This window comes from Anser anser (genome assembly GCF_964211835.1).
Source record: "Anser anser genome assembly, chromosome: 26".
Classification (NCBI taxonomy): domain Eukaryota; kingdom Metazoa; phylum Chordata; class Aves; order Anseriformes; family Anatidae; genus Anser; species Anser anser.
This window is the reverse complement of record NC_139747.1, coordinates 5820627-5846744: the sequence shown is the minus strand read 5'-3', so window position 1 is coordinate 5846744 and position 26118 is coordinate 5820627. Positions and strand designations below refer to the sequence as shown.

At 46.3% G+C, this 26118-nt stretch overlaps 1 protein-coding gene across 3 annotated transcripts; it reads left to right on the top strand.

The window, feature by feature from the left end:
• The first annotated feature begins 95 nt into the window (after positions 1-95).
• Positions 96-25975, top strand: CDS2 (CDP-diacylglycerol synthase 2). Of its 3 annotated transcripts, none has more exons than XM_083811784.1 (13): positions 96-332; positions 12964-13112; positions 14136-14232; positions 14404-14501; positions 15275-15414; positions 15840-15898; positions 16665-16747; positions 18006-18093; positions 18426-18494; positions 19226-19378; positions 19688-19807; positions 20439-20542; positions 21211-25975. In XM_083811784.1, the coding sequence occupies exons 1-13, from the start codon at positions 270-272 to the stop codon at positions 21338-21340; spliced, it is 1353 nt and encodes a 450-aa protein (XP_083667910.1). In that variant the 5' UTR covers positions 96-269; the 3' UTR covers positions 21341-25975. The 3 variants fall into 3 exon arrangements, with proteins under 3 accessions (XP_083667910.1, XP_083667911.1, XP_083667912.1); XM_083811785.1 differs by having other exon boundaries at positions 179-332; positions 12970-13112; XM_083811786.1 differs by lacking the exon at positions 96-332 and adding an exon at positions 12816-12881.
• Positions 25976-26118: the final 143 nt, after the last annotated feature.

Here is a 26118-nt window from a genome sequence, read left to right as displayed (position 1 = left end):
GGTCCCGATCCTCGCTCACGTGACAGCCTCCCCGCTCGCCGAGCGACCCCGACGCCGCTCATCCCCTTTAGTCCCGCCCCCTCGCCCGGAGAAAGCCAATCAGCACGCGGCTTACACAGCGCCGCGGCGCCGGCCCAACCTCCGCGGCCATCCCGCGCCCTGCCATTGGCCGGCGGCGCGCGGCCCGCGGCCTCCCTCTGGCGGCGGCGGCGGGCGCGGAGCGGCGGCGGCGGGCGGGGGGCGGCGGCGGCGGCGGCGGCGGAGTAGTCATGAGCGAGCTGCGGCAGCGGCTGGGCCGGGAGCCCGGCGGGGCGCGGGAGCCTGAGGAGAAGGTGGGGAGCGGGCCGGGGGCGGCGGGCAGCGGGGAATCGGCGGCGGGCGGCGGGCCTGCGGCGGGCGGGCAGCGCGGCCTGGGCGCCCCGGGGCGCGTGGGGGGGGGACCCCGGGCTCCGCCTGCAGCCAGCGAGGCCCAGGCCGGGCCGGGGAGGGCTGGCCCGGGGGGCTCTGACCCCTTCTCACGGGGGAGGCTTCGGTCCGCGCTGTGCCATCCCCGGTCCGCGCTGTGCCGTCCCCGGTCCGCGCTGTGCCGTCCCCGGTCCGCGCTGTGCCATCCCCGGTCCGCGCTGTGCCGTCCCCGAGTGCATGCCCTGTGCTGCAGCGAGATGCGCGTTCGCAGCAGAACTTGGGTAGTTTAATGACATTTTCCGGTTGTGCCTTTCCGAAGAATAGCCCTGAGAAGGGAATTCGGCCGTTTTCCTGCAGCATCTCTTCTGTTTAAAACCCAAGCGCGGTCGGGTGCATCGAGCTTGGCCGTCAGTGAGTCACGACTTCATCCTTGTCGTCTTTACTCATGTGCCCCCCGGCGTGTAAAGGAACAAGAGGGATGAGCAGTCAAGCAAAAGAAAGTTTTGCGACATAAATAATACCTGCAGGGTCACAGAGAGCAAAACCAGGAGGGAGAAGCAGTTCTTTGCTGCCTTCCCGTTAAATGCGTGTATTTTGGGGCAGCCCGATGCTTGTCCATTTGCCCTTAGTAGCGTCATATTGATGTGTTTCCTCTGCTGCTGCATGAAGTACACGATTCAGAGAAGGATGAAATCATCATGCAAAGCTGCCTTTGCAATTGAGATAATACATTTAATGCTGTTAAATATTACATGTAATGCTGTTTTGAATGCCAGGTTAACACCTGCCAGATGCTGCACAGTCAGGTTTGGGTAAGCTTTATTGTTCTGATGTCATTAGGGTGGGAATTGGAACAGAAAGCTCGGACAGCATCAAGAACAGGTTGCCTTCATGCGGATCCAAGGTTTCTGCCTTTTTGTGACTGTTACGTGAAGTTGTCTGACATCCAGATCTGCCGACCTCCATAAAGACAGAAATAGGACCGCTTCTATTTCATTGTTGTTGTACATAGAGCAAAACTTGACCTCTAAATAAGCATATTTGGCTCAGTTGGAATTTACTTTGCAGCAGAAAGTCTTCAGGGACTTTTATATTCCAGAACTTTTGTGGGAGTTGGAAGACGTCCCTCAGAAGCCTGGAAGTACCAGTGCAGCTTAACTGGTATGCAAACAAACTCCCTCGGCCAAGCTGCGATCTTGCTTTAGCTGCTTGTGATGTGTTCTTAAAGAAGGTCAGAGGGCCGCTATTTTGAGTGCAGTCTTGTCATCTTCAGGCAAGTATGCTTTTTTTCATATAATGAGCCTCCTAAAAGGCTCCTCTAATATAACCTTGGAGTTGATGACTTGAAGTACCTTACAAGAGGGAGGGAACATTTATGTCATACTGCTCATCCTAAAGTAGCTAAGATGAATTGCAAGAGAAAAAAAAAAGAAAAAAAAAAGATGTTTTCAACCAACGAGCAACAGCTCCTCTGAGGTGCTGAACATGATGTCTCTCACCACTAGCAGGCAGTTACAGGAGGCAGAGAATTTCCCAAAACTGCTAAAATCAAGCATGGTAGGAGGTTACCTGGTAACAGCAATACTGCTATTAGAAAAACTGTACAGCATTGCATTTTGCGTGGCAGTATACTTGAGTGGCAGATTTTTCTTTCTTCCCTTGAGTTCAGGCTGTTGTGTTTTAGTGCTTGGGAAATGCCTGGCAGAGTCTGGGACTAACATCAGAATAAAACTGACACAGCAAAATTGCTTGCGCTCGTACTGTTTATCAGTGGTCTCAGCCTGCCCGGTGCATTACGTGCCAGTATCGCTGTCAAGAGGGGAGATTCCCATTTCTGCCTTGTCATCCAGTTGGCATTGCCACAAAAAATAATTTAGCAATGCGTGTTGTATTCTACAAAAACTTGTGTCTTCTGAAAAGACCTCTCAGCTTATTAAAAGGAACAAATTAAAATGAGGTGTAAACAATAAGGCTGGTTTCAAGATTAGACCCAGAAAGTTGTATTTTGCACTTGTTTTCACTTTGCTGTGTTTGGATAATGAAAGAGGGAGGCTGGGTTCACTTTCTGGTCCTCTAACCCTTGTACAGTGTCACAGCTTTGATGTTTTCCTCCCTTCTGGCACAAAGCAATACTTAGAGCTGAATCTGTGCTGCTGCAGTTGAGACCATCGTGCAAGAACCTTTTAGAATCAGTTTTCGTAAAACTGTTGTGCAGCACACACTCTTTGTTCCAAAAGGAAGAAGGCAACATCTGTTTGATCAGTGAACTCCGTCTGATCTCTCTAGCTAAAAAAAAAAAAAACAAACCAGGGAAGCTTGTATTGATGTTATTTGTTCTTTTAGCCGAAATAACTTAAATGCTGTTAACTGTTGCTGTTCATGTGTAGATATCTGAGCTTAGGTGATTGAAGCAAGTTCTAGTTTATCATTTCCATATAGATTCCATCCTCCCTTGCTCTTTGTAGACTCTTCCCTTTGCTTGGCAGACTCATTCTTTATGTAAAACAGGAGGTCACTGCCTTCTGTCCTGTGCTGCATGCATCCCACGCAATCACTTTTTCCCAAAGACAATAGGAAAGGTGTAAAAGAAGATTGTTCCACAATGCACGCACAGCTCCTGAACGTTTCTGCTGTCCTGAAAGTTTCTGCTGTTTTAGAATCATAGAATGGCTTGGGTAGGAAGGGACCTTAAAGATCAAAAAAAAAGATCAAAAAGATCTTAAAGATCAAAAAAAACTTTCTTAAAGTTCAAACCTCCCTGCCACGGGCAGGGACACCTCCCACTAGACCATGGGCTGTTAAGATCATTTCTCAGTAGTGGCTTGTGCTTCATTTGACTGGACAGGGAGAACAGAGGGTTTCTCCTGCTCTTTTTCCTGATCATGTGTTTTCCTGATCTGTTAGAATGGCTCCAGAGGAGGGCTACAAAGTTGATCAGAAGGCTGGAGCACCTCTCCTATGAAGAAAGGCTGGGAGAGCTGGGGCTGTTCAGCCTGCAGAAGAGAAGGCTTTGGGGTGACCTTATTGCAGCTTTTCAATACTCAGAGGGGGCTTATAAAAAATCCAGGGGGGTTCTCGGGCATCTATCCCGTGGGAGGGGAGGAGGGCAGGATGGTTGAGAGGCAGGCTTGTCTGGGCTACAGATCACACCCTTACGTCACTTGTGGTTTTGTTTACCCACCCCTTTGTCACCGGCAGTCAGTGTATCTCTGGAAAATACCGTCCCTTTTCAGAGGGGTGGCAGCTGCAAAAGCAAACGGAAATACTCTGTGCAGCAACAGTGCTGGCAGGCATTTTTGTGCAACGGCCCATGCAGATGAGTTTTCCCACTGGGCAGCGTTGGGCACCTTGTCGCACCCACAGCAGCCGGGCATTCTCATTTCTTATGGGAAAAGAGGTGGCAGTGGTTTCAAGGGGTGTTGTTTCGCTGACATGAGGGCTTGAAGAGCAGGCGTGTAGTGTGCAAGGGTGAAAGGTTTCGATGCTTTGGAAAGGATTTGATGAAGAGGGATTTTTTTTTTTTTTTTACAGCTCAGTGGACTGGTGACATGACTTTTTACCCGGATACGTCCATATCGTGTTACAAAAAGCAATGGACTCTGGTATCCAAGCCTCGTGATTCTTGCACTTCCAGGCATTTTGCAAGGTTGCCCTAGTGACCTAAAGTGCCGTGAAGGTGCTGAGCGAAGTAAATGCTGGATGTTTGAATGCTGGTGCTGACAAGTAACTGTCTCTTAGGTCTGGGAGAGTGAAGGGCTGCCTGGCATGTGCTGGAAAGGATGGAGGAGCTCCAGTTTTGGTGTTTGGCTCAGGAGAGGGTAGGTGCGGGATGTAGAGAAATAACAGTGCAGGAGCCATGAAGACTTAAATGGTTTCGAATCCTGTTATTGCCCAGGTCACAGGAGAGCTCCTAGTTGTTGGGAGTTTGTGATACGAGATGATGTTCTTGAAGGACCAAAATGAATAAACCACCTCAGTGATGCCTCTCTTCCTCATCACCCATGGTTAAAAGAGGCAGAACTACAAGCCATTTTTCAGACCCACCCCAAGGTTTTATTTTTTAAATAGCTCTTAAGATTTTAGGCTTGATACTGAGCATCAGTTTTTCTGGCTTGTGCTGAAGCATGAGTCTCATTTATTCTTTGTGGATAGTAACAGTCTCAGGTCTGATGTGAGAATACATTTCAGCCTTTCTTGCTGTTTAATGTTCAGTTTTATGTGTTATTGCCAACAGGAATGCATTGCTATCTGTCACTGTTAGTTGTGGCAATGAGAAATCGGACTGATTACATTTCTTAGGGAGCTCATTATAACTGGCTGTAAAATTTAACACCTAAGCCAGCTTCTGGCCTGCTGTGGAGCTGATGAAAGAACTACAGGCTGCTTGTAATTTCCTTCAGGTGGTGGTTGACTGGACCACTATTTCTTTTTGCAAAATGCACACTCTCTTCTGAACTGCCCACTTCCTTGCACATTTTTGGTGATGCCAGAGAAGTTTAATCCCAAGAAGATTTTGTCATTTGAAGGACTGGATGAGTCCGCCTTGAGCTGCAAGGAGGTCCTTTCCTTCCCAGTCTGCAAGGAGGTGTGTGCAGCATTCGTGCATGGTAGAGCAAGCGCGGAGACTGTCAACGCTAAGGTTAAACCCTGTTACTCAGCCCTTTGGAAAGGACAGAGCTGGTTTGTGTTTCCCATCCTTATTTAATGACTAGATGATTTATTTCTGTCGGGCCTGGAGGGCTACATTTCCTAAGCTCACGTCTCTCTTGGCAGCATCTGAAAAGTTGCCTTACCTCCAGGCAGATGGCTGACCTGTTTTCTGAAGTGTCTCGCTGGGTCTTAGTGGATCTGGGAGCTTCTTACTGAGTTCCCTCTCTTGCTGCCCCGGTGGTCTACCCTCACTCACTGCTGTGTCTTGGCATCGTATGCTGGAAAGTCAGTGGTACAGGGTGATTGAGGAAGGCTGTGGCACACCTGTGGCTCTCAACAGGTTTTCGTGCTGTCTCTGGCCCGCCGTCGCAGGATGAGGTCAGGACTCTTGCTCGGCACTCAAATGAGCTGCTTCGTACGAGAGTCGCGTCTGCTTGCACTGCTGAAGCCATGCGCTTGCAAATGGTACGCTGGGGGCGATTCTTGGGAGTGGAAGGATGCTTGGTGCTGAGAAGAGGAAAGCTGGGATGAGATGTTTGTGTTTCCCTTTCCAGCAGGGCCATGCCATATCCTTCCCTAAACAGTGGGCTGACTTTCCTGTCCATCAGCCACATACCCCACATTATGTGGCAAGAAAACCATTTTATCCTCTTGCCTGTTTTTAATGAGCAGCGGTGTGCACCAGGGTAGACTACACATGCAGATAAAAGCCTTAGGAAACCGACTTACGTGAAGACACGGTGTTTCCAAGAGGATGATAAGTATTTACTTTCTTAAAGAAAAGAATACTGTCACTTTTCTTTGTATTGGGCAGGACACATCTGCAGAAATTTGAGGTGGTTACCTTGCCTATCGGTAGCTCTCTTGTTTTCACCCAAAATGGGTTAGTATGTGTCCCTGTTGGTGATCTGCTTCACATGAATTTTCTCTGATTTACATTTCCTGGGACCATAAAGGACCATGAAGATTAATAGATTTCGCTTTAGAACAAGTCGTTCAGTAGCCCGTAGGTTTATAATGATAGCTGTGTCTTCAGAAATCTGTTAATTTGGGTTTGTGAGAATTACATGTAAACAGACCGGGCCAAGTCCTGTATGCCTCCTTTCTTTGATTAGTTCAAATAAAGCCAGCTGGAGTGATTGATAGAGGAATGTGAACAAGAGGGTGGCATCACGGTTGGACCAGATGGTCTTGGAGGTTTTTTCCAACCTATGATTTTCCTGATTCTGTGATCACCTTACAGTCAGCAAATTAACTAGACTGGTAAGTTGTTTTTTTTTTCTGATTAGGACTTGGAAAAACATATATAACTCCAGAGGAATTGAGGGTCAGAAGCCATCAGCCGTAGCGTGATACAAGCTCTCATTTCGGATGACAAAAATAGACTTTTCCTGTACTAGCCTTCCGATACAAATAGAGTATGCGCTGCTGCAGAGCTGTTGGTGCTCTCTCTTGTTGCTCACAGCTCTTCAAAATAACAACCGATCGAAATGTTTGTGCAGAACCGTGCAGACGCAGCTCCAAGGTGGGGTAGCCTCTTTCAGACACGGGCTCCAAAAGGCACTTAGGAGATTTATTTCTTGTTTCTGTACGTGTTTTTCTGTCTCTGCAGGGACAGCAAAGTCTGCTGGTTTGGTAAATGCCGTGATAGCAGAGAGGTGCCAGTTCGATCCGGGAGAACGCAGCACTGAAACCTACCTCCAAAACATCTCTGTCAAAGTGTTTTAGAGGGGGAGGCAGGTTGCTTTCTTAGCAGTAGGAAATTCTGGGGGAATGACAGAACTGGCAATGCATTTTTGTACTCTTTGTGTACAGTAGCTTCTCTGAAGGACTTGAAGGCTGATGCATTTACCTTCTTGATTTCCTGGAATAAACAGAGCCTGGAGTTTGTGCTAATTTGGGGGCCAGGCAGAGGATTAGCCAAATGAATCACGGGGATGTGCAACTTTGCGTGAATCATATTTGCTGACACAGAGATCAGGGTCTTGTATCAGGCAGTTCTGCTAAAGGCAAACTACGCAAACCCCTGGTCACATCCCAGCAGTGAGCTGAACTTGCTTGTGTTCAAAACAAAGCAGGCAGCATCAGGGGTATGAGATAACAATGGGTGTTTTCTTAGATACGTCAGCCTCAATGCAAACATTTATGCTTTTTGTGGTGTTACCCACTACTGGTCTCAGCTTATAGGCATGCCCTAATTTCTGCGTGCTTTCAACTGAGGTTTGTTTTACGGGGTGGTGGAGAAGGGAGTCCCATGTCAACAAAGATGAATGCTGACCTTCATCACTGGTTGGGTTTTCAGGAACCAAGCAGGCACTAGCGTAGTGGGATATTTTGATGGAGAGATGTGATAAACTTGGATTTAATTGCCCTGAGAATAACTGCACTGAAGCTCGAGCGTGTTCCTCCAGGCCTCCCTATGGCACGAGATACTTTGTGCCCACTTGGCTGGGCTTTTCTAGAACCTTGGCAGAAATCAAATGCGGGCACTTGTGCATCTTCCTTCTAGCGGTAATGGTCTCCAAACTTCTCTCCCTTGTTTCACCCTTCTAAGCTTGTAAACATCTAGAAGAGAGTATTTTGTAATTAGGGAGCGACGGGAGGATGTGTTGCCTTGATGCCACCTTGAGGACAGAGGTCTTTGTGGATCTGCTGAGGTGGGCTTTGTGGCGTGGCAGCTGTTGGAGATGAGCACTGCCGTGCTGGTAAAGCAGCGAGGAAGGGAGAGGGGAAGAGCAGACAGCTTTTCTGGACACGGGACATAAAGCTACTTTTGCAAAACGTGGAGATTTTTATAACTGAGGCTGTTGGGTTTGTATCCATTAGACTAATCATGTTGGCCTAGGTCCTGCAAACGTGCTCAGAGGTGAGAATAGCAGAGGCTTTAATACAGTTGGCCACTGTTGTTCTAGGTGTCAATTTTATTGCCTCAAAAAGCAACTTTATTTTTCTCTTTAGCAGTGTATTAGCATTCTCCATCACAGCTTTTTGCTAAAGTCTAGCAGGAAGTCTAAATAAAGCAACGCCTTGCTTCAAGGAAGGTACACAAATAGTGGGATTTCTTGGACTAATTTAATCCACCAGCATTGAATACTTAACTGTATCTCTGTGTTAGGCAGATTTTTTTGGCAGGGAGATAGCTTGCTTGTTTCTATGACAACTGAGATCATGTCATGGATACTTAGGGAAAAAAAAAAGCGCTCAGCTTCTGCTGCAAGAAAGCCCTTTTGCAATGTGAGCACAAATTTTGTACCGCTTGCTTACAGGAGTTAAGTTGTTCAAGGAAAGCTAAGACGACTCATTTCTCCACGAATCTGTCTTAAGCATGATAAAATGTTTGTTTACAAATTTTGCTGAGACCTACTGATTTCACATGTGTATCAAGCAAGTAGGTATCTGTTTTTTTTCACATCTGCTCTGGTTCACCAGACAAGAGAAAAAACTCACAGAGATCTGTAGGCTTTATTCTTTCTTCCCATTGTTATTTGTGTAGAAGTCAACTAATTAAGGTAAAATACACATTGCTGTATCTTGATTGTATTCCTGCATTAGTTATTTTCCTGATTCTTAAAGCAGCTTTCAATATTTGAGTTGACAAATTGAAGAAGGAGTCATGGGTTTCCTGAACAAGCAGATTTGCATTAAAAAATTGCCCTTAAATTAAAAACTCCATATTGCTAACAAAGCCAGTAAAAGCTACTGCATCTGATAGTGTTTTAGTAGACTTAATGTGTACCCTTTAAAGGAAATGGGAAGAATAAAGCCAGATTCCAAGGTAGCTGGACAGAAAGCTTGTTTTATTCTTACTAATGGGCTTTAATTGTTCCCCAGCTCTGCAGCATGCACACAGATTTCTAACATTTCATTACACATTTGCACTGTGCTCTGCCCTCTTTCTGACTGGGAGGAGAGAGGCAGAGCATGTTTCACCTGCTGAGCTAACAGGAAAAAACGAAGAGGGCAGGACGTGGTAAGAGAACACAGATTAAATACAGCCGGAGACAGCTACGTCTTGGTGCAGTAGCACTAGTGGGAAGTGGTGGGGTTGCTGAAAGGTGATGGGGCTGCAATTTTATTTGTCTGGGCAGCATCTGGTTGAATGAGACCTAGGTTCAAGATTGCAGCATTTAGGTATGAGTGTTGTGCTGTGTTGGTTGTGCTACCTCAAAGTCACAAGAACCTGTGGCTAAATAGCTTTGATTTTAGGAAGAATCTTAAAAACAACAACAAAATGTACAAAAGATGTCTGTTGCAGGGCCCAAGGATGTTGCAAGGCCCAATGGCTGGGAAAGGAGACAAGTCGTGACTTCTAGGTTAACCTGTTGCAAGTCTGAGTCTCTCTGGGCTTTCATTTCAACTGCAGAGATTGGAGGAAACAGCACAGAAGAGGCATCAGAAACTTGGTGTTTCTTGGGGGAAGCAGCAGAAACGATGGCAGAACACCGTCTGTTAGACCCAGCTTCCCCAAAATGCTGTTTGTGCTGCCGCTACTGCACACACCCTGTTTGCAAGCTCTGGCTTAACGTAGCCCAGGCCTGCTCCTCACAGTCACAACCTCTGTGGAAGCAGCAGCTCTGTAATGAACTTCAGTTTTCAGCGGTGATAGCCCTTGGTGAGCATCGTTCGGTGTTGGCTGTGCCAGCTTGCATTCTCGCTGCCACAAGCCGCTTTGTGAAAGCGTTGCTGCCTGATGATTGTCCATTGTCGACGGGGATCTGTCTGGCTCAGTCTGAGGGCTAGTGAGATAGTGGTGGGAACGCGTGGAGGGTGTTACAATGCCGCAGCTGGATTAAGTAGCCCAGACCAGGGTGCATCATGCCCAGGCTTTAACAAGTTACTTAGCATCCTGCTCAGCTGCTTAAACTGATGGTTGGTGAGCTGATGGCTGCAATTTGCATAAAAGGTGTGAAAATCGTGTCAACTCCTGAGTGCTCTCCACGGCCTATATCTGGCACAACGTCCTATATAATCTCATCACCCCATTTCAGGGAGAGATCTAAGTAGGGAGAAAAGCTGATTTCTGACACTGCTCAGTTGTTTTCAAAATTAAGACGTTAAAATGTATGTTAGCCATCAGTTTGACTGGTGATTTCTTCCATCAGAGGAAATGTTTCCTTCCCACTCCCTTCAGGCTTAAATTGAACAAGCTAGACATGTACCAGGAATGAGTCCAGCATGTAACGTTGCACCTTAACAACGTCTCTTTACCGTGACAAAACTCTTGATTCCTTTCTCTGGAATCTCTGGAAATAAAGTGGCAATGTTTGTTGGGGCTTCGCATATTGCATATTTGTTGCACAACCTCTCCAATTCCCACTGCTGGGAGTGAAGTGGGGAACAGTGGGATGCATGCGCTCTTGGACTGATTCCATGAGGCTTTGCTCCTGCTCTTAGGGACCAACTAATTTCATGTCACGAGGTATGGTTTAGCATTGCACTGAAATCCAGTGGATCAGGTAACTGATTATGTTTTATGTCCCTTTAGCTTCAACATCGGTGTCTGTACAAGAAGCCATTGGCTGGGCTGTGGCAGAGATCTGCTCTGCCCGTCCCAGCAGCTGTTAGGTTGCAACATCAGACTCCTCTGTCCCTTGAGCTATGCAGATGCTTTTATCCTTCCTTTTCTTGGCCGGGAGTGGAAGAGAGGAAAACATCAGTGCTCTTTCCCTTTCTTTTGGTCTCCGAGCACTTTGTGAAACTTCTGATCCAATGGGCTACAAGCAAGGCATAATTTGGCTGCTTTGCACTTAGCCCTGCAATGGTAGTGCTTTGGGAATAAAATGCAGGGAGGCTGGCTTGGACCTTTTATCGCATGACCAATGAGGCTGGGACTTACACAAGATGATGGATACTTGGACTGCATTAAAATTCTACTTCAGGTTTTTGGTTTTAGAGTAACCACCATCATTTGTACAGGCTAAGTACCTAAGCGATTCCTTACTCACTTGATTGGAATCAGCTGCCTTAATTTTTCTGTTTGTAAAATGGGAAACAAGAAGCAAAGATCCCTTTTCCTAAAGGTAACCTACAAGACCAGAAGGAGAAACGGAGCTTGGTCAGGCAGGATGTGAAGCTCTTCTCTGTTATTCAGATTGTTTGTAGGGGAATTCTTCAGAGAATTCATTTCTTAGGGAAAGCGTAGAGAAAGCATTGCAATGTGAGACACAGACAGTGGTTGCAGACAGTGCACTGCTCTCCCCAAACCTGCTCAAGAACAGCGCCCCTCACCTGTGCTGTGTTGTAGGCTGTGATACTCATGGTCTTTGGGGAGTTTTTATTATTTCCAGTCTTCGCTTGCTGCCATTTGCAGCTCCCTTATGGATTTGATCTTTACAGTGCTCCCAGCTAAATTGCACTGCATCTCTCTGGAAGTCTGTGGGACCAGGGGATTTTACAGGTCAATCACAGCTGAAATAAAAGCCAAGCTGTATTTCTTCACCAGCTCTCCAAACCCTTGCAAGTGCCAGCAGAGGAGTTTGTTTTAGCTCTCCTCTTCATCCCCAGTTAATGAGAAGGGAAAGAAGCAAGTGCAGAGCCGGGCAGGGAAGAGGCAGTGCAGGGTGTGACTGGTGCGATGCTGGCGCTTCACTCGCCCCCGGAAGCGATCCCCGTCACATTTTCAGCTGTCTCTATCTGCCAGCGGCTGGCTATCCTTGTCTGTTTTAAGAACCAGGCCCACAGCCACGGATACCTTAGGAAGGGGCCTTTTCTTTTCCCGCCTTAAAGGAGAGAGCTGCTACTCGAGTCTTACTGCTCCAGTGAACCACAAATACCCCTCGATGTGGTTACAGCAAGCCAGTCCCAGGGGATGCTTGTTTTGGTGGGGTCCCCCCTTTCTGAGCATGGGGGAGCCTGGAGGTGGCCCAAAGGGACGAAGTCGCGTTGGTTGCAGGGCTCCCAGCGCTTTTCAGCTTGGCTTCCTCGTGGCTTTTCCTGCAAACACGCTATTTTTTCAGTGAGTTTTAAAATAGCCCATGCTTGGAGGCCTGGGCTCTGCCTGTCTGAGGCACAAGCGCCCCCCTGGGATTGACGTTTTCCTTCCTTGCTTCAAGTAGTGTCCAGGAGCAGGATGACGTTCTGCTGCTGAAATGAGGGGCAAAGCATGCACGTTTGGATCTGTCCTCTGTTCCTGAGCTGGACTGGAGGAAAAAGCCCTGAGGAGAGGGCACGGGACTGCCTGGGAGCCAGGAGGTCATTTGTAATCGTTTTCCCACCACCGGCCTCTGGCGCAGCCTTCAGTAGCCTCCCGCCTCACCCTTATTTATTTACCCCTAAATACAGGACTTTGCTCTGAGCTAGGTGCTGGAGCAATAATACCAGGGGCAGGGAAAGCACATGCTATTTCTTTCTGCTACAGGTCTCTTTGGCCAGAAAGGATGGTGGGGCCTGAGCGATAAGCCATGTTCTTCCTCTTCAGCTTTTTGGGGATGGGCTCAATGTTATTTTTAGTGCTCACATATTAAGTTTGCACTTGAAAAGTCTGTCTGGAAGCCTTGAGCCTGTCTACTTGGAGGCCTTTCTTTCTGTCTAATTTGGGCGATGCTGCATACTTGGAGATCTGCCTGGGGACTGAGAGACCTTGTAAAAATTCCTGCTAACAAGCCTGTGTCCCTTAAGCACTTGCTGCACTTGGAGATACTTCTTAACAACTGTGAGGCATCTTTAACAGTTCAGAGGGAACAGATCCTTTGGCTACTGCTGAGGGTGCTAGAGAGTAAAAGCCATCATCCAAGTCACCTAAAACACTTGGTATTGTTTCTCATGGGTATAACCTCATGAATATTTTCTTGCCCTCTTTCTCTCGTGTATGCAGAAGCAGACTGGCAGTAAGTATTGCATCCTGTGGGCTGGTCTGAATTTCTTCATTGTCGTCATTGTACCTTGTTAAGCTCTTTATCTCTCTTTAAGTTGCAGGAGTCAGAGTCTGAGAACAAGCTGGATGGAGAGACAGCATCAGACAGTGAGAGCAAGTCTGAATTTGGAGGATCACTCCCAGTGCCAACATCGGATGACACTCCAGAGGTCCTGAACAGAGCTCTCTCCAACCTGTCCTCAAGGTAGCCCTCACTGAATGTTTCTGCCCTCTGCTGCCAGGGCCCCTGCATCTTCACTGTGGCTTTTCTAGCCCTGGCAGCATGGTGATGGCTGATGGAAGCTGAATAAGCAGCTCCCAGTAGTGCTGCGCTCTCCTTCCCTGACATGCAAACAGGAAGGTGTCCCCGAGGCCACAGGAAGCAGAAGATGATGGCAATGTTAGCGGGGAGAGCAGAGTGCAGCACTCAGGGCTGCTGTGTGTGGGAGAGGACCGGGGCAGAGGAGTGCTGCGGGAGGGCAGCCCTGTTGTGTGCTTAGTCTTGAAAGGTGAAAGGAGGCCTCAGTGGGGCAGAAGACATTGTGTTCAGCTTTAATAGCACTTTCAGTACTCAACTGTGGTGGTTTTTAACTGCTAGTGTGACCCACTTCTGTAGGAATGCATGAGAAATATGTGCTGATAAGGACAAGATCTAAGAACAAACTGGGAATGGCTTCTGCATGCGGCTTTGGGCAAAAGCCCTTATTCGTATCACAGGAGAAGGCATTGCTCCCAGATGTCCTCTGTGGCTGGGAGAGACTCAAGGCAGGATTTCTTGGAGAGTAGCAAAGGTACGACATCCTTTGCTACATCAGGACCCATGTCTCCTCTTGAAAAGAAGTGCAGGGAGGGGTAATGATTCATACATTATTTGAACTAATCATGCAGCTTGTCCAAGGTGTGGGAAACCTGTAGTAGAACAGCGACAAACACTTCTCCCATCCCATTTCAGTGCCCGTGGAGATGCTCTGTTCCTGACTAATGTTTTCTGTATTAATGACATTCATAGTAGGGAAGATTGAGCTGAACTGTAGCCTTGCAGCTGCTGCAGCTGGGCCTTGATCAGTGAATCAAGGTCTGCCTTTGCTGCTTTTTGGCAGCACCAAAAAGAAATCTGGGGTTTCCAGGGCTCAGTTTCCTGCTTATGATGCGCAGAGAACAGAAGTGCTGTCCTGCTTCCTTGCTTTGTTTTGTCTTTCTCTAACTTCTTTCCTTCTCTGTGGCCTAGATGGAAGAATTGGTGGGTAAGAGGCATCCTCACTCTGGCAATGATCACCTTCTTCTTCATCATCATCTACTTGGGACCCATGGTCTTAATGATGATAGTAAGTGCTCCAGAGATGCCCTTATGTTCACAGCAATAGGGGAGAAGGTTGCTGGGACCATTGCTGGGGTTGGCAGCTCAGAGACTTGTATTTTGACACATTTTTAATGTCCTCGAGGAAGGAGGTATTTAACAAACGTGTGTTACAGCTTGCTGCTCTCTTTTTGTGCAGGTGATGTGTGTCCAGATCAAATGTTTCCATGAGATTATCACTATTGGCTATAATGTGTATCACTCGTATGACCTGCCCTGGTTCAGGACGCTCAGCTGGTGAGTAGGGTGACTGCTCCCCTCCCCATGCTTGTGTGCAGCAATCATGCTTCACCTCATTGCAGACAGGCAGCAAGGGGATCATCTGGCTACCTCCAAACCAGAGACCAGGGGATTGCTGTGTGTTGACCAGTGTCATGTGTTAGCGGCTCTTGTAAGAAAAAGCCCCGCTAAATCCTGATGCATCAGTGTCTTGAAAGAGCCCATACTGATAAAGTTTGTCCCATTGTTTATGAAGCGTGGACATTGGAATCCCATGATCTGTGCAAGGGACAGTGTTGACAGCCGTCACCACTAAGAGACAGACATAGTTGCGTGGGTGGGTGGAAGTTTGTAAGTGGTTGTGAAGCAGGGCTGAACACTGGGACACAGCTGGGCTGTGCAACTCTGTCTGCCAGAGAAGAGAAGTCTGGGGAGAGGGCAGGAGCAGTGCTTTTGGGATATATGGGTTGTTTTCTTTTAGAATGCATGAGCTCCCTCGCAGAGGCCTGTTGAGGAGTGCCACCTAAAGGTAGACAGTCCTTGTGCATCAGAAGGCCAAAACCAAACCCAGACAGTATGATCCATTGCAAAGTGGAGCTGAGTGATGTAGCCGCTAGTTGAAATGAAGGTGATATTTCTAAACTGGGGGAAATAAAGATCTGGCTGTCACTTGCAGGATGTCTGTTTGCAGTGTATCAGAGCAATACAAAGACCTTAGGAATCAGCCACTTTCTGTGTTTCTCCAGGAGCCTTTTAGAGTTCCTGCTAACGAGCATCTGCATTCTCCACAGGTACTTCTTGCTCTGCGTTAACTACTTTTTCTATGGTGAGACTGTGACAGATTATTTCTTCACCCTGGTTCAGAGGGAGGAGCCCCTGCGAATTCTCAGCAAATACCACCGCTTCATTTCTTTTGCCCTGTACTTAACAGGTAGAGACCACATTTTCTGGTGGTTAAACTTGTCTGGACTGGGAGGAAGAAATCTCCTTGAACTACTCTTGTCCTGTATTGTATCCAATGCAGTATCTACAGGAAGTTATCTCTGCTCTTCAGTGATGTTGTAAATTGGCTGCGTGGTGACAAATCTCTTACATGAGGCTCTGTAGAAGGAGACTCCCTAAGCTGTATGGGACAGTTAGGCTTGATGTTTACTTGTCTAAGTATAATTTGAAGGCAACAATATTTTATGACTTTCAGATAATAGTGCTTTACTCAGGAAAAAAAAAAAAAAAACAAAGCAACCAACCGAAAAAAACAAAGGAGCTGTGCACTATTCTCTCTTAAGGGGAAAAAAAAGTATTTCTTACTTTTGAAGAAATGTCCCCCGCATTCACTTTCCTTCTGTCTCTCACCAGGTTTCTGCATGTTTGTCTTGAGCCTGGTGAAGAAGCATTATCGCCTCCAGTTCTATATGGTAAGGTTAAATACAGGGACTGGCTGCCCCCAGTTGGAGGCAGAAGAATCAATAATGTAGGCTGCTTGAAAATGTTATATAGATAAAATATGTTCCACTAGATGCTTCTGTGCTGGCTGTGCATCGTAACACTGCCTTGAAGAAGAGTTACTGTGAGCAAACTGTTCGTTTAGGGAGGTGTCCTGACCGAATTTCCTTGTAGTCGTGCATTCTTTTCTCTCTGCACTGGTGGATGCTCTTAAGAAACTTTCTGCACGCCGAGATGACTGCACAAGGCGGCTATTTGACTCTTGTACTGAGGGTGGATTGCCACGAGGGTGTATTGGCTATGTTTCCCTTTTCTCAAACATCAGTAAGGTGTTGCTCATATTTAACCGTCAACACGGTTAGTTTTGCTTTTCAGTATAATCAGCACACAGGGGTGCAGCTTGGATATCCATTGGCCTTTTGTTCTTCTCAATTAGTCAGAAGGCTGGGCGAGATGTATGAGAGAGGGGTGGGCTAAAGAGCACTTGGTCTGGCAGAAGCCTGCCCAGTGAAGGTCAGCTCTGGGCTTGAACTGAAGAACATGCCTATAAATTACTAGGGATAACTGTTCCCTGCTCTTCATGCCTCTTGGTGTTTGTTATGGTGAAGGTGCATGCTAGAAATGCACATGTGCATGAGCCATTCTCTGAGAGGTAGCTAACAGCATCTGATTTGTGCCAGTGATGTGTGTGAGCAGGGTCTTTAGGCAGGCTGGACTGCATGCTGTCTTCTCTTCCAGTTTGGATGGACCCATGTGACGTTGCTAATTGTTGTTACCCAGTCGCACCTCATCATTCACAACCTGTTTGAAGGAATGATATGGTGAGTTGCCATGTGTTCTGAGTTGCTTTGATTTCTGCAGCCTTATACAGATTATCTTAGAATCATAGGATGGTTTGGGTTGCATGGAACCCTTAGAGATCATCTTTTCCAACCCCCTGCTGTGGGCAGGAGCTTCTTTCACTAGATCAGGTTGCTCAAAGCCCTGTCCAAACCAACTTCGAACACTTCCAATGATGAAGAATCCACAAATTCTCTGGGTAACCTGTTCCAGTGTCTCACCACCCTCATTGTAAAATATTTCTTCATGATATCCAATCTAAATCTATCCCTTTTCAGTTTAAAACTGTTGGCCCTTGTCATGTCACTGCAGACCATGATAAAAAGTCTTTCCCCATCTTATATAAGCCCCTTCATATACTGAAAGGCCACCATAAGGTCTTCCTGGCGTCTTCTTACCATGTTCTGAGTTAATGTTTTGTTTTTTTTTTTAAATAAATGGCTAAGGAGAGAAAGTGCTTCTTATCAGGGACTAACCTGTTCAGAATAGAAAGGGAAAAGATTGAATGATTCCTCAGCAACTTAGGACTTGCTTTGTGCTATTTGCCAGTATAGAGAGCTGTAGAGAGGCATCTGAATATTGCTCGGGGATGCAGGGACATTTCATGCAGTGCTTGGCCTGTGTAGTTGCCTTCTCTGTCCACTCATGTCTAGCAAATGAACAGAATTCTGCTCAGCACTCGATTTGGGGTAGAGCTGCCAGCATAACGTTAAAAGCAGCGCTGTGAAAGAAAGGAAATTGCAGTGTGGCACCTTCACCAGCTTACTACAGTTGCAGTGCAGAGGGGAAGCCCTTTTCATGGTGGGGCTGTCAGGCTTCATCTTCCCCAAACCAGCAATGCCAGGAACTAATTTTGGCTGCTTTAGGATTGCATGTTTCCGTGTGCACCTCAGCTGTCCCAGAGTGCTTTGTGAGCAGCCTGCTTCCAGCGAAAATGCAGCCCCTCTGGGAGGAAAGGAGGTGGCTATCTAACAGCATGTCGTGTGACAGAAGAAGATGTGCTTAATTAAAACAGGCCATTCTGGGTACACAACTTGCTCTTTAGTCCAGAACACTGGAGTAACCCCCCAGATTGCTCTGAGAGTTTTAAGCCATTTTCTACCATGTGAGATTGCATTGGATAGGGAGGTGTTGATATGATGGCCCTGCAAAACATCTTTCAAAACAACTACCCGTTTAGTTAAGTCGGAATTGTCTGATTTTGGCACTTCCCAACAGTTTGATTCTTCTCCCATCTAGGTTCATTGTCCCAATTTCCTGTGTGATCTGCAATGACATCATGGCATACATGTTTGGGTTCTTCTTTGGCCGCACCCCGCTCATCAAGGTTTGTAATTCTATATTGGACAAAAGATGGCATTTTGGCTTCTTTAGGTCTTAGTCCTGTGTTCCGATCTCCATTGGTGTGACTTATTACGGGTCTGAAGCAAGTCTCCAAATTTGACTTGTTGCATGCCCCAGTCTTTGAGGTTGTGAAGTGATACGAACCATTTCAGTCCAAGGTGTTAGTGTCAGGTTCTGACCAAACTCTGTTTGGTTGTTGGCAGCAATTTATATTTACCTCAGCAATTCACAAGCAAGGAAGGGCTGCACACGTGTGTGGCAGTGACCATAAATGCACAGTTCGTAATTATCCCCTTCTTTCTCTCCCTCTGGCAGCTCTCCCCGAAGAAGACCTGGGAGGGTTTTATTGGAGGTTTTTTTGCCACTGTTTTGTTTGGATTGCTGGTAAGTAGCAATCATGGTGCTTATTTTTTTGGTCTTTTCCCTATGTAAGGTGACATAGTTTTGGCTAAAAAATGCACCCAAGCTTTAAGTTCTACTGGCTCTTCTCAGAAACTATGTTTTCCTTACTGAACAGGATTTGAACTTGTGGATGGTTGTGTTATGGGCTTCATGCAGATTCTGCAGATGGAGCAGGGTATTGGAGGAAGTTTTTGGTCCCTGTTAGACCCTGTGATGTTTTCAGTAGAATAATTGTCCTTGAAACATTCTCTCTTGTCTCTCGAAGGGGAGAGACTATAGTACTTCCACAGATGCTGTACATGGGTAGCCAAAACATCTGGGGCTGCTGTTGGATGAATTCTGTGCATCATTTCAAAGGCTGTGTGGGGAAATCAGTGCTCTCCGAGTATTCTTACCTGTTTCTGTGATAATCTGTGTGTCTGGTTGTGTCCGTCCACTCAGCCAAATAGTGCGGCCTGTCTCAGCCTTTTTGTCCAGGGCTCTGATCACTGCTTGCTGAACAGATGCACTTACTAAACAACAATCCTTCCTCTGCCTTTAGCCAATTGCTGCTTGTCAGGAAAGTAATCTTCTTAATGAAGCTGGGAGTGTGGCTCCCTCCTCGCTGTGTCTCCTTGAGTGGCCTTTTCCCTTGATTGCACCTCTGCGTCATTGCTCAGAAAAACATTAATCTTGCTTACTCTTACTGCATCTTTTTTTCTCTCTCCTTCAAGCTGTCTTATGTGATGTCTGGGTACCGGTGCTTCACCTGTCCCGTGGAGTTCAACAATGACACCAACAGCTTCACAGTGGACTGTGAGCCATCAGAGCTGTTCCAGTTACAGGAGTACAACATCCCCTTGGTGCTGCAGTCCGTGGTGGGCTGGGTAGGACTCTGTCTTTTGATTGAGGTCTTATTTATTGGGATAGGAACATCAGGAAAAGAGATCAGGGCTTTATTTTGCTGGTATTGAAAGGAACATGACAAGGGATGATGGTACATCCAGAAGAAGGGTGAATTCAGTGATGACCTATGTGGGTTTGAGACCCAAAGCAATTGTCCCAAGTCTGGTGGGACATGAACCCATTTGAAAACTAGCTGGTCTAAAGCCTGGTTAGGACAGAAAGAAGGGCAGGAAGTGAGCAGTACTGTTCTTGATGGAAATCCTTCTCTGATGTGTTTTTTTTTCCTGCAGAAGACACTCCGGATGTATCCATTCCAAATCCACAGTATTGCACTGTCTACTTTTGCCTCCCTTATTGGGCCATTTGGAGGCTTCTTTGCTAGTGGATTTAAGAGGGCCTTCAAAATTAAGGTGAGGACACCCAGGTTCTGCAAGGTCATTTACATTTTTAAATGTAGAGTTAAAAAGCAGTCGCTGCCACTCTAAGCAGTCTCCGTGCTCCAAGGAGTGAGTGGCAGGTTGGGAAGTTTGGGAAGGGAGAGAATGTCACAAATAACACTGGGGGGCATGATACAATTCATTTTAACTGATTGGGTATGGGGAGAGACCTGGAAATTTCAGCTGTGATATTCTAAACACTGCTTTGGTGCAGAACTTGAGGTAGAGGAGCAAAAACCCAGTCAGGATATTTTGCAATCTGAGCCTTCCCTTGATGCCTTGCAGGCTGGTTTTCATATAAACAGTCTCTGTGCAGCTAAGATGACTTGAAAGGCAGGACAGAGTTGCAAGAGATAAACATTAGCCTTCCTTGAGCTTTGAGTGATAGATGAGTTAAGGCTTTATGTCCCTCAGGCGCTGGCGGCCTTCATAAAGGAGAAACTTTTAAAACCAAGGAGAGGTCAAGCAGAATTTCTTTTTAGTCTAACTTTTGCCTTCTGGGACAAATTAGAGCAAGGATGTGAGTGTAGTGCCTGGATGTTCGTAAGCAAGTACAGATAATGAGCATTTGAAACTTCAATGTAATCCTTTCTGCTTTGCTTAGGACTTCGCCAACACAATCCCAGGGCATGGAGGTATCATGGATCGCTTTGACTGTCAGTACCTGATGGCTACCTTTGTTAATGTGTACATCGCAAGCTTTATCAGGTATCAGTTGCTTCCCAGTGAAGTTCGGGGGCTCTGTCAAGTTCAAATGACGTACAGGCTTGCAATACAAGACTGTAGGTATCCCCATGAAATTAACATCCAGAAATACAAGACAAAGAAAGAGGGGGACTGGGGGCTTGAAAAAGGGAAGCATGTCTCAGAAGGATCATGCAGAGGTGGGAACACAACCTGTTTTCCTAAGGTATGTTATTTCAGTCCTCTCCTCCATGTCACTTCTGCACACCTGTGAATCTTGAACAAGGTTTCCCCTGAACCGATCAAGCAGAAAAATCTTAATTCTGTTGCGGTGTGCAGATGTTCGGTAACCAAACACAGAAGAAAGCCCATAGATGCACAGAAGATGTACTGGAGGAGCTGAGGAACTGAATTTATGTGGCTGCTTGGCTTTTTGCATCTGTTATAAGGGGAAAAATCCACAGCCCTCTTGAAACAGATTTGATTTGGTTGGTTACAGTTCAGCATCATATGCCTTTTGAATCCATTTCCACATCTGTGAAACAAGAGTTAAGCTCCCTGGGTAGAACCACTGAAGGAATGGGCAACATGTCTATTTCAAGCCTGTTTTTAGGATGAAATTGCATTTGGGTTCCCAGAGCACTGAGACTTAGCAATACAACTCACTGGTAATGATTGCTCTTGTGTTTCAGAGGTCCTAACCCAAGCAAACTGATCCAGCAGTTCTTAACCTTGCGGCCAGACCAGCAGCTCCACATCTTCAACACGCTAAAAGCACACCTTGTTGACAAGGGTATGTTAGGTAGTTTGGAGGATGCATAGACAGCCACGTGATTGGAATGGGACTGAAAACGGACAAGCCTCCCCAAGGAAATTCCTGGCTTGCCTGATTCAAGACAATAACAAGGCCTCATGTCACTGTAACTTTTCTTCCTTTCTTGGTAAATGTTTGCATTTGTGTTTGTTATTTTTTTATATAATATATTTATATAGCTTTGGTTCAAATGAGCAAATCTGAGTTTGTAGCTGGAAAGGAATTAAGGCTTGGAAGGAGTTGGGTGAAGTAAGAGGGTACAACTGTCTTCATGGTCTGTTCTTAACCTTCAGTGCATGTGGGCAGAAAGTTCAATTTCCTGTGGGTGCAGGGAATACACAAAACATTTCCCGTACAATTGCCTCTGCGCATGGAAGTCAGCAGGGAAGGTGAAGCTGTGCAGCTTCCCTGGCTTTTGTGCCAGGTTGCATTCATAATGGCAGCTCCGGAGACCATCATTTTGTCTGGTGGTAACTGTGACTGCAACGTTCATTTTCCCAGAAAGCCACATATCCACCTGTGTGTAGACTCCTTGGAGGCTCTGCATGGCAAGCACAAGGCTCAGTTAATTGGAAGAGAGAACTTTGTACTAATCCAGCTACATTTCCTCTGCCCAGCCAGGCATGTGTATCTATTTTCACTTGCTGTTTCTGCAAGTGCCTCCCACATTCTCCTCTTATGGCTGGTATTTTGACAAAGAAGATCTTTTTTAACCTATTAAATTGGAAATAAACCAGGGACAAGGAATTAAGAAGCTGATAGTTGCTCACAGGAATGTGGGAGGTTCAGATTGCTTCAAAACTGAATTGAGTTAATACGTTTTAAAGAACATTGAAGTTTCATTGAGTAAATCCTGCCAAGTAAGAACAAGCTTTTAAATAACCTGGTTCATTTTTCCTCTGTCAAATAACCTTTAAGAAACATTGAACCACACTTTTTTTCATTTCTTGATGTTTGGAAACCCCACACTTGGATATTTTACCTAAGTTGGAGAGCAGTTTCCAACTTGGTGTTGTTTCTGAAGTTTGCAGGTTGGGGCTCCAGCACCCTGCTGGTGCTGTCAGCTGGCTATTTCATTTTTCTTTCAGGGATCATGTCTATCACCTGTTCGTTACTTGAGTTCTGGATGTTGTGCTGCTGAGTTTTATCACGGTCTGTGTTGCATTTCAGTCTGGGTTCATTCACCTGCAGGCTTCTGTCCTGCTTTGCTTACTAAATCTTGTCAAAAATAGGTTGCACTTAATAGTTGGAGGTTTTATCTAAGTACCTAAGTACTTCCCTTTATTTTGTCATACTTTTTTATTATTTAAAAATGAGAGCCCTAGAGATTGTAAAACTTTTTTTTGTGATCAGATAGTGAAAATATCTTCAGTTTATACTAGACCTTATGCAATGTTCCCGTATACAAGGTGACTCTGATTTTACTTCTTTCCATAGTTTGTGCACTAGAGAGAGAAACTTTACCTTATTTTAACCTGGGGAACGAGTGACAGGGAAAGATAATACAGAAGTACATTGCTGTTTTCAAACAGTTGCTGATATAAACCGTATACACCACCACCACCCCACATATGGAGACATGTACATGCTGCAAACTAGCTAAGGATCGATGGAAAATAAAAAACCTGAAAATATTTCATGGTTCATACTCTGTATTCTGATTCTGCTGTTGCTTTCATTTACCCTAAAGGAGTGGACAAGAGAGCACATGTGTGCATGTGTAAATATATGAATAGATACCAACATCTTTCTTACATTTCTGTACAACTCTATCTGTGTCATAAGTTCTGCTTCATCTCCGTAAACAGGAGCTGTGGGGCAGAAGTGTGTGCCCATTGCACTGCAAATACAGGTGTTGATCAAGAGCACGGATTGTGGAGAAGAAGGAACTGTTTTCACAAGGTATTTTCAGCATGGTGCTGACAAAGGTCGTGGCTTCTGGGAGAGGCCAGAGCCACTAAGATGGAGACAATTCGGGATTGTATTTGGTTAATACCAGCAGTGTAGAGGCTTTCCTAGACTAGTTGTGGAGCCTGATTTTTTTCCAGCTAGAATCAGGAAGGGATTTATTTTGTGTTGACTTAGAGGATATTGGTCCAAGCTCCCTGGAGGGGAGAATTAAGGTGTTTCCATCTTGCTTCACCCCAGAGAAAATGTTTGGACTGCATTTTACAATGGTTTGTCTGAGTTTAACTAGGCAAAGGGAGGACACTTGAAGGAGTACCTGAACTGGGAATAGATGTGGAAGTGACAGGGTTTTGTGTAGACCCTGAAAAGCAGCTTTCCCTGTGGTCAGACAAGCTGGTGCTTTTCTGGATTCTCCCTGCCTGATGTCAACATCTGCCAAAATCCCTTGTACTGCCCTGTTGGTTCTTAAGTCAGTCATCAGAAGAAGCTACAGTGTTGATAAATATTACAAAAGTGTAATGCTCTTTATAACAATGCATTTTTCACATGGGTCTCTAGCCTCCTGCTCATCTTGCTTTGAACCTTTTGTACTTCTTTAGTTGTAATTAGTGGGGCAAAAACCCGAAACCTTTGTGCATGCTTTTGATTTGAGTAGCATTTGGGTCTTTTTTAACGGTGCAATGCTGGATGCAGACACTGGAGGGCAAAGCAGCTGCATTAATGGCTTCACAGTGCTGAGAGAGAAGCTGCAGCAGTGTGGGTGGTTTCCTGCGCAGCTCTATTACTCTTACTTCCTCCCCAGCAGTGCAGTGGACAGCTGGTCTTCCAAACGTGTTTTGATCCTGAAGGGTAAAGATACGTGCAAAGGGTTTGGCATCCTGCACTGAAGTTTAGTAAACTGAATGGGAACAGTGCATCCATTTGGGAAATGGAGGAAGAAGGGAGGGAGATGAGGGATGATAAGATCATCGGCAAGCTGTATAGCTGGTCTTGCTGAAAAATACTGGTGAGCACCATAGCATGTCCTCTGTCATGCTGAGACTATGGCTGGTAAACCCATTTGACTTCTGCACCACTTCTGGGAGTGTATGTAGTAGCGCTGGTCAGCTCTTAGTGACAGTGTGCTGCCTGGGGGAGCGTTTGGTGGGTTTTCCCCATCACCCCAGCCTGGGATTGGCTTTAGTTTGCTGTAAATATTTCAAGTTATACCTAGAAAGTTAGAGGAAATGAAAAACTACTGTTACTGGCTCTGGCTGTTCCTAAAGGAGGCGTTAGCTGTGATGCCAAGTGTGTGTGCAGGGATGTGCAGCAAGACACATTTGCAGCTCTTTGCATTGCATTAAGCCTTGCAGGACTGTGGCCATGCTGCAGCTCTTGCAAGAATGTAGTTTTGGAGGGAAGCTGATGTAGCTAGTGCTGCTGGAGAGGCCACGCAGGCACCAGGGGCATCTAGCTAAGTCAGTGCAGGGATGCTCACGTAAAGTTTCTGCAGCTGCAGGGCTCGAGCTTGGCATTGCACGGTAGTTTTGGAAGCGTTCATCCTGCTTGTGCCCAGCAAGAAGGAAATAACTGGGAAAGCAGGCCAGTGGGGGATACTGCATTGGCTGGTGTGGGTGCTTGGGTCAGGAGAAAGAGAAGAGCGGGATTTGTCTGATGTCAAGCCTACGAAGGTAGGAGTGCTGCCTCGGGAGGGGACAGGTGGTTTGGAAACCACCTCCTCACAATCAGTCACTGCTTTTCCAGCTGGAGCAGACAGAGATGGGTGTGAGTGTATTTAATAAGCAGAGAGCTGGCACATGGTAGAAAGGTGCTTTCGCATAGTGTGACAAGCTGGCTGTCCCAGTGAGGTGACTCTAAACGTTCCTGGTTGTTTGCTGGTGGGTGAAGGTCATTTAGTGAAATGGGCTGGACGCTGGTCTGCTCACAGCTTGAGCGTGTAGTCGAGCACTTGGCTTACCCTGATGGGAATTTGCTTCTTCGAGTTTGTTTGTAGCCCAAATTTGTTTATAGATCAGTTGCATCGTCAGGCTGGGGCCTGCAGTGCTCACTGAAACATTAAAACCTAGTTGCTGGGTATGGTGGCATGTCTTGTACCCATCACTCTGCGTTATTCAGATATTCTTTGTGGTGATGGGCTGAGGAGTCTGCTGACGCTGATCTGAGGGGGCAGCCTGTGCGGCTCGTGAAGCCAAAAATCCCATAGCATCAGCCAACACTTGGCCTCCAGGTTGGGAAATGCCAGTATCCTAGACTTTAAGGCATCTCCTGTTCCCAATGCATGCAGCATTGTCCCCCTGAGCACGACTGGTGGGATCCAGGCACGCGTCCAGGCCTTGGTCTCTTCCTTCCCCGCCTCCTCTGACTGGCTTGGTGCTGTAGGAGGAGGGCAAAGCTGTGTGGAAACCATCACTGTGGCTCATCCAGACCTTCCTGGGGACAGGCATGCACCGCAGAAAGCATCGCGTGACAGCTCCTGTGGCTCCTGACCTCTGTAATCAGCCCCCGAGCTGCGGTTTGTACTACTGTAATTTTTGCGTGCTCCTGTTCCCCAGACCTGATGTGTTTCTACCATCTGCTTCTTTCTCTGTGCATTGTTCTTTTGATTAATGTTTTAGCTACACATGTAGAATTGCCTTTCTTTGACTGAATGTCCGAATGTGATATATTGTATATTTTAAAGTATTTACCCTATTTATATACCATATGTTACTGTTAAATAAATATAAGTTCCATTATCTGTAGTGGAGTTTTATTCAGTGCTGTTGGCAAATTGGGGAGATCCTGGAAACCTCCTTTCCATGCTCTGTAAAAGCAGCTCAGCCTGTTTTGAACGATAATCTTTGTGTGCCTTCATTTGTTGCCCCATAGTTCGCCTTCC

Bases quoted from the DNA above. Each gene is read 5' to 3' on its own strand.
- CDS2 (XM_083811784.1), top strand. From the start codon at position 270: ATGAGCGAGCTGCGGCAGCGGCTGGGCCGGGAGCCCGGCGGGGCGCGG. The intron at 333-12,963 runs GTGGGGAGCGGG...TCTCTCTTTAAG, and splicing joins CGCGGGAGCCTGAGGAGAAG to TTGCAGGAGTCAGAGTCTGA. The intron at 14,233-14,403 runs GTAAGTGCTCCA...CTTTTTGTGCAG, and splicing joins CCATGGTCTTAATGATGATA to GTGATGTGTGTCCAGATCAA.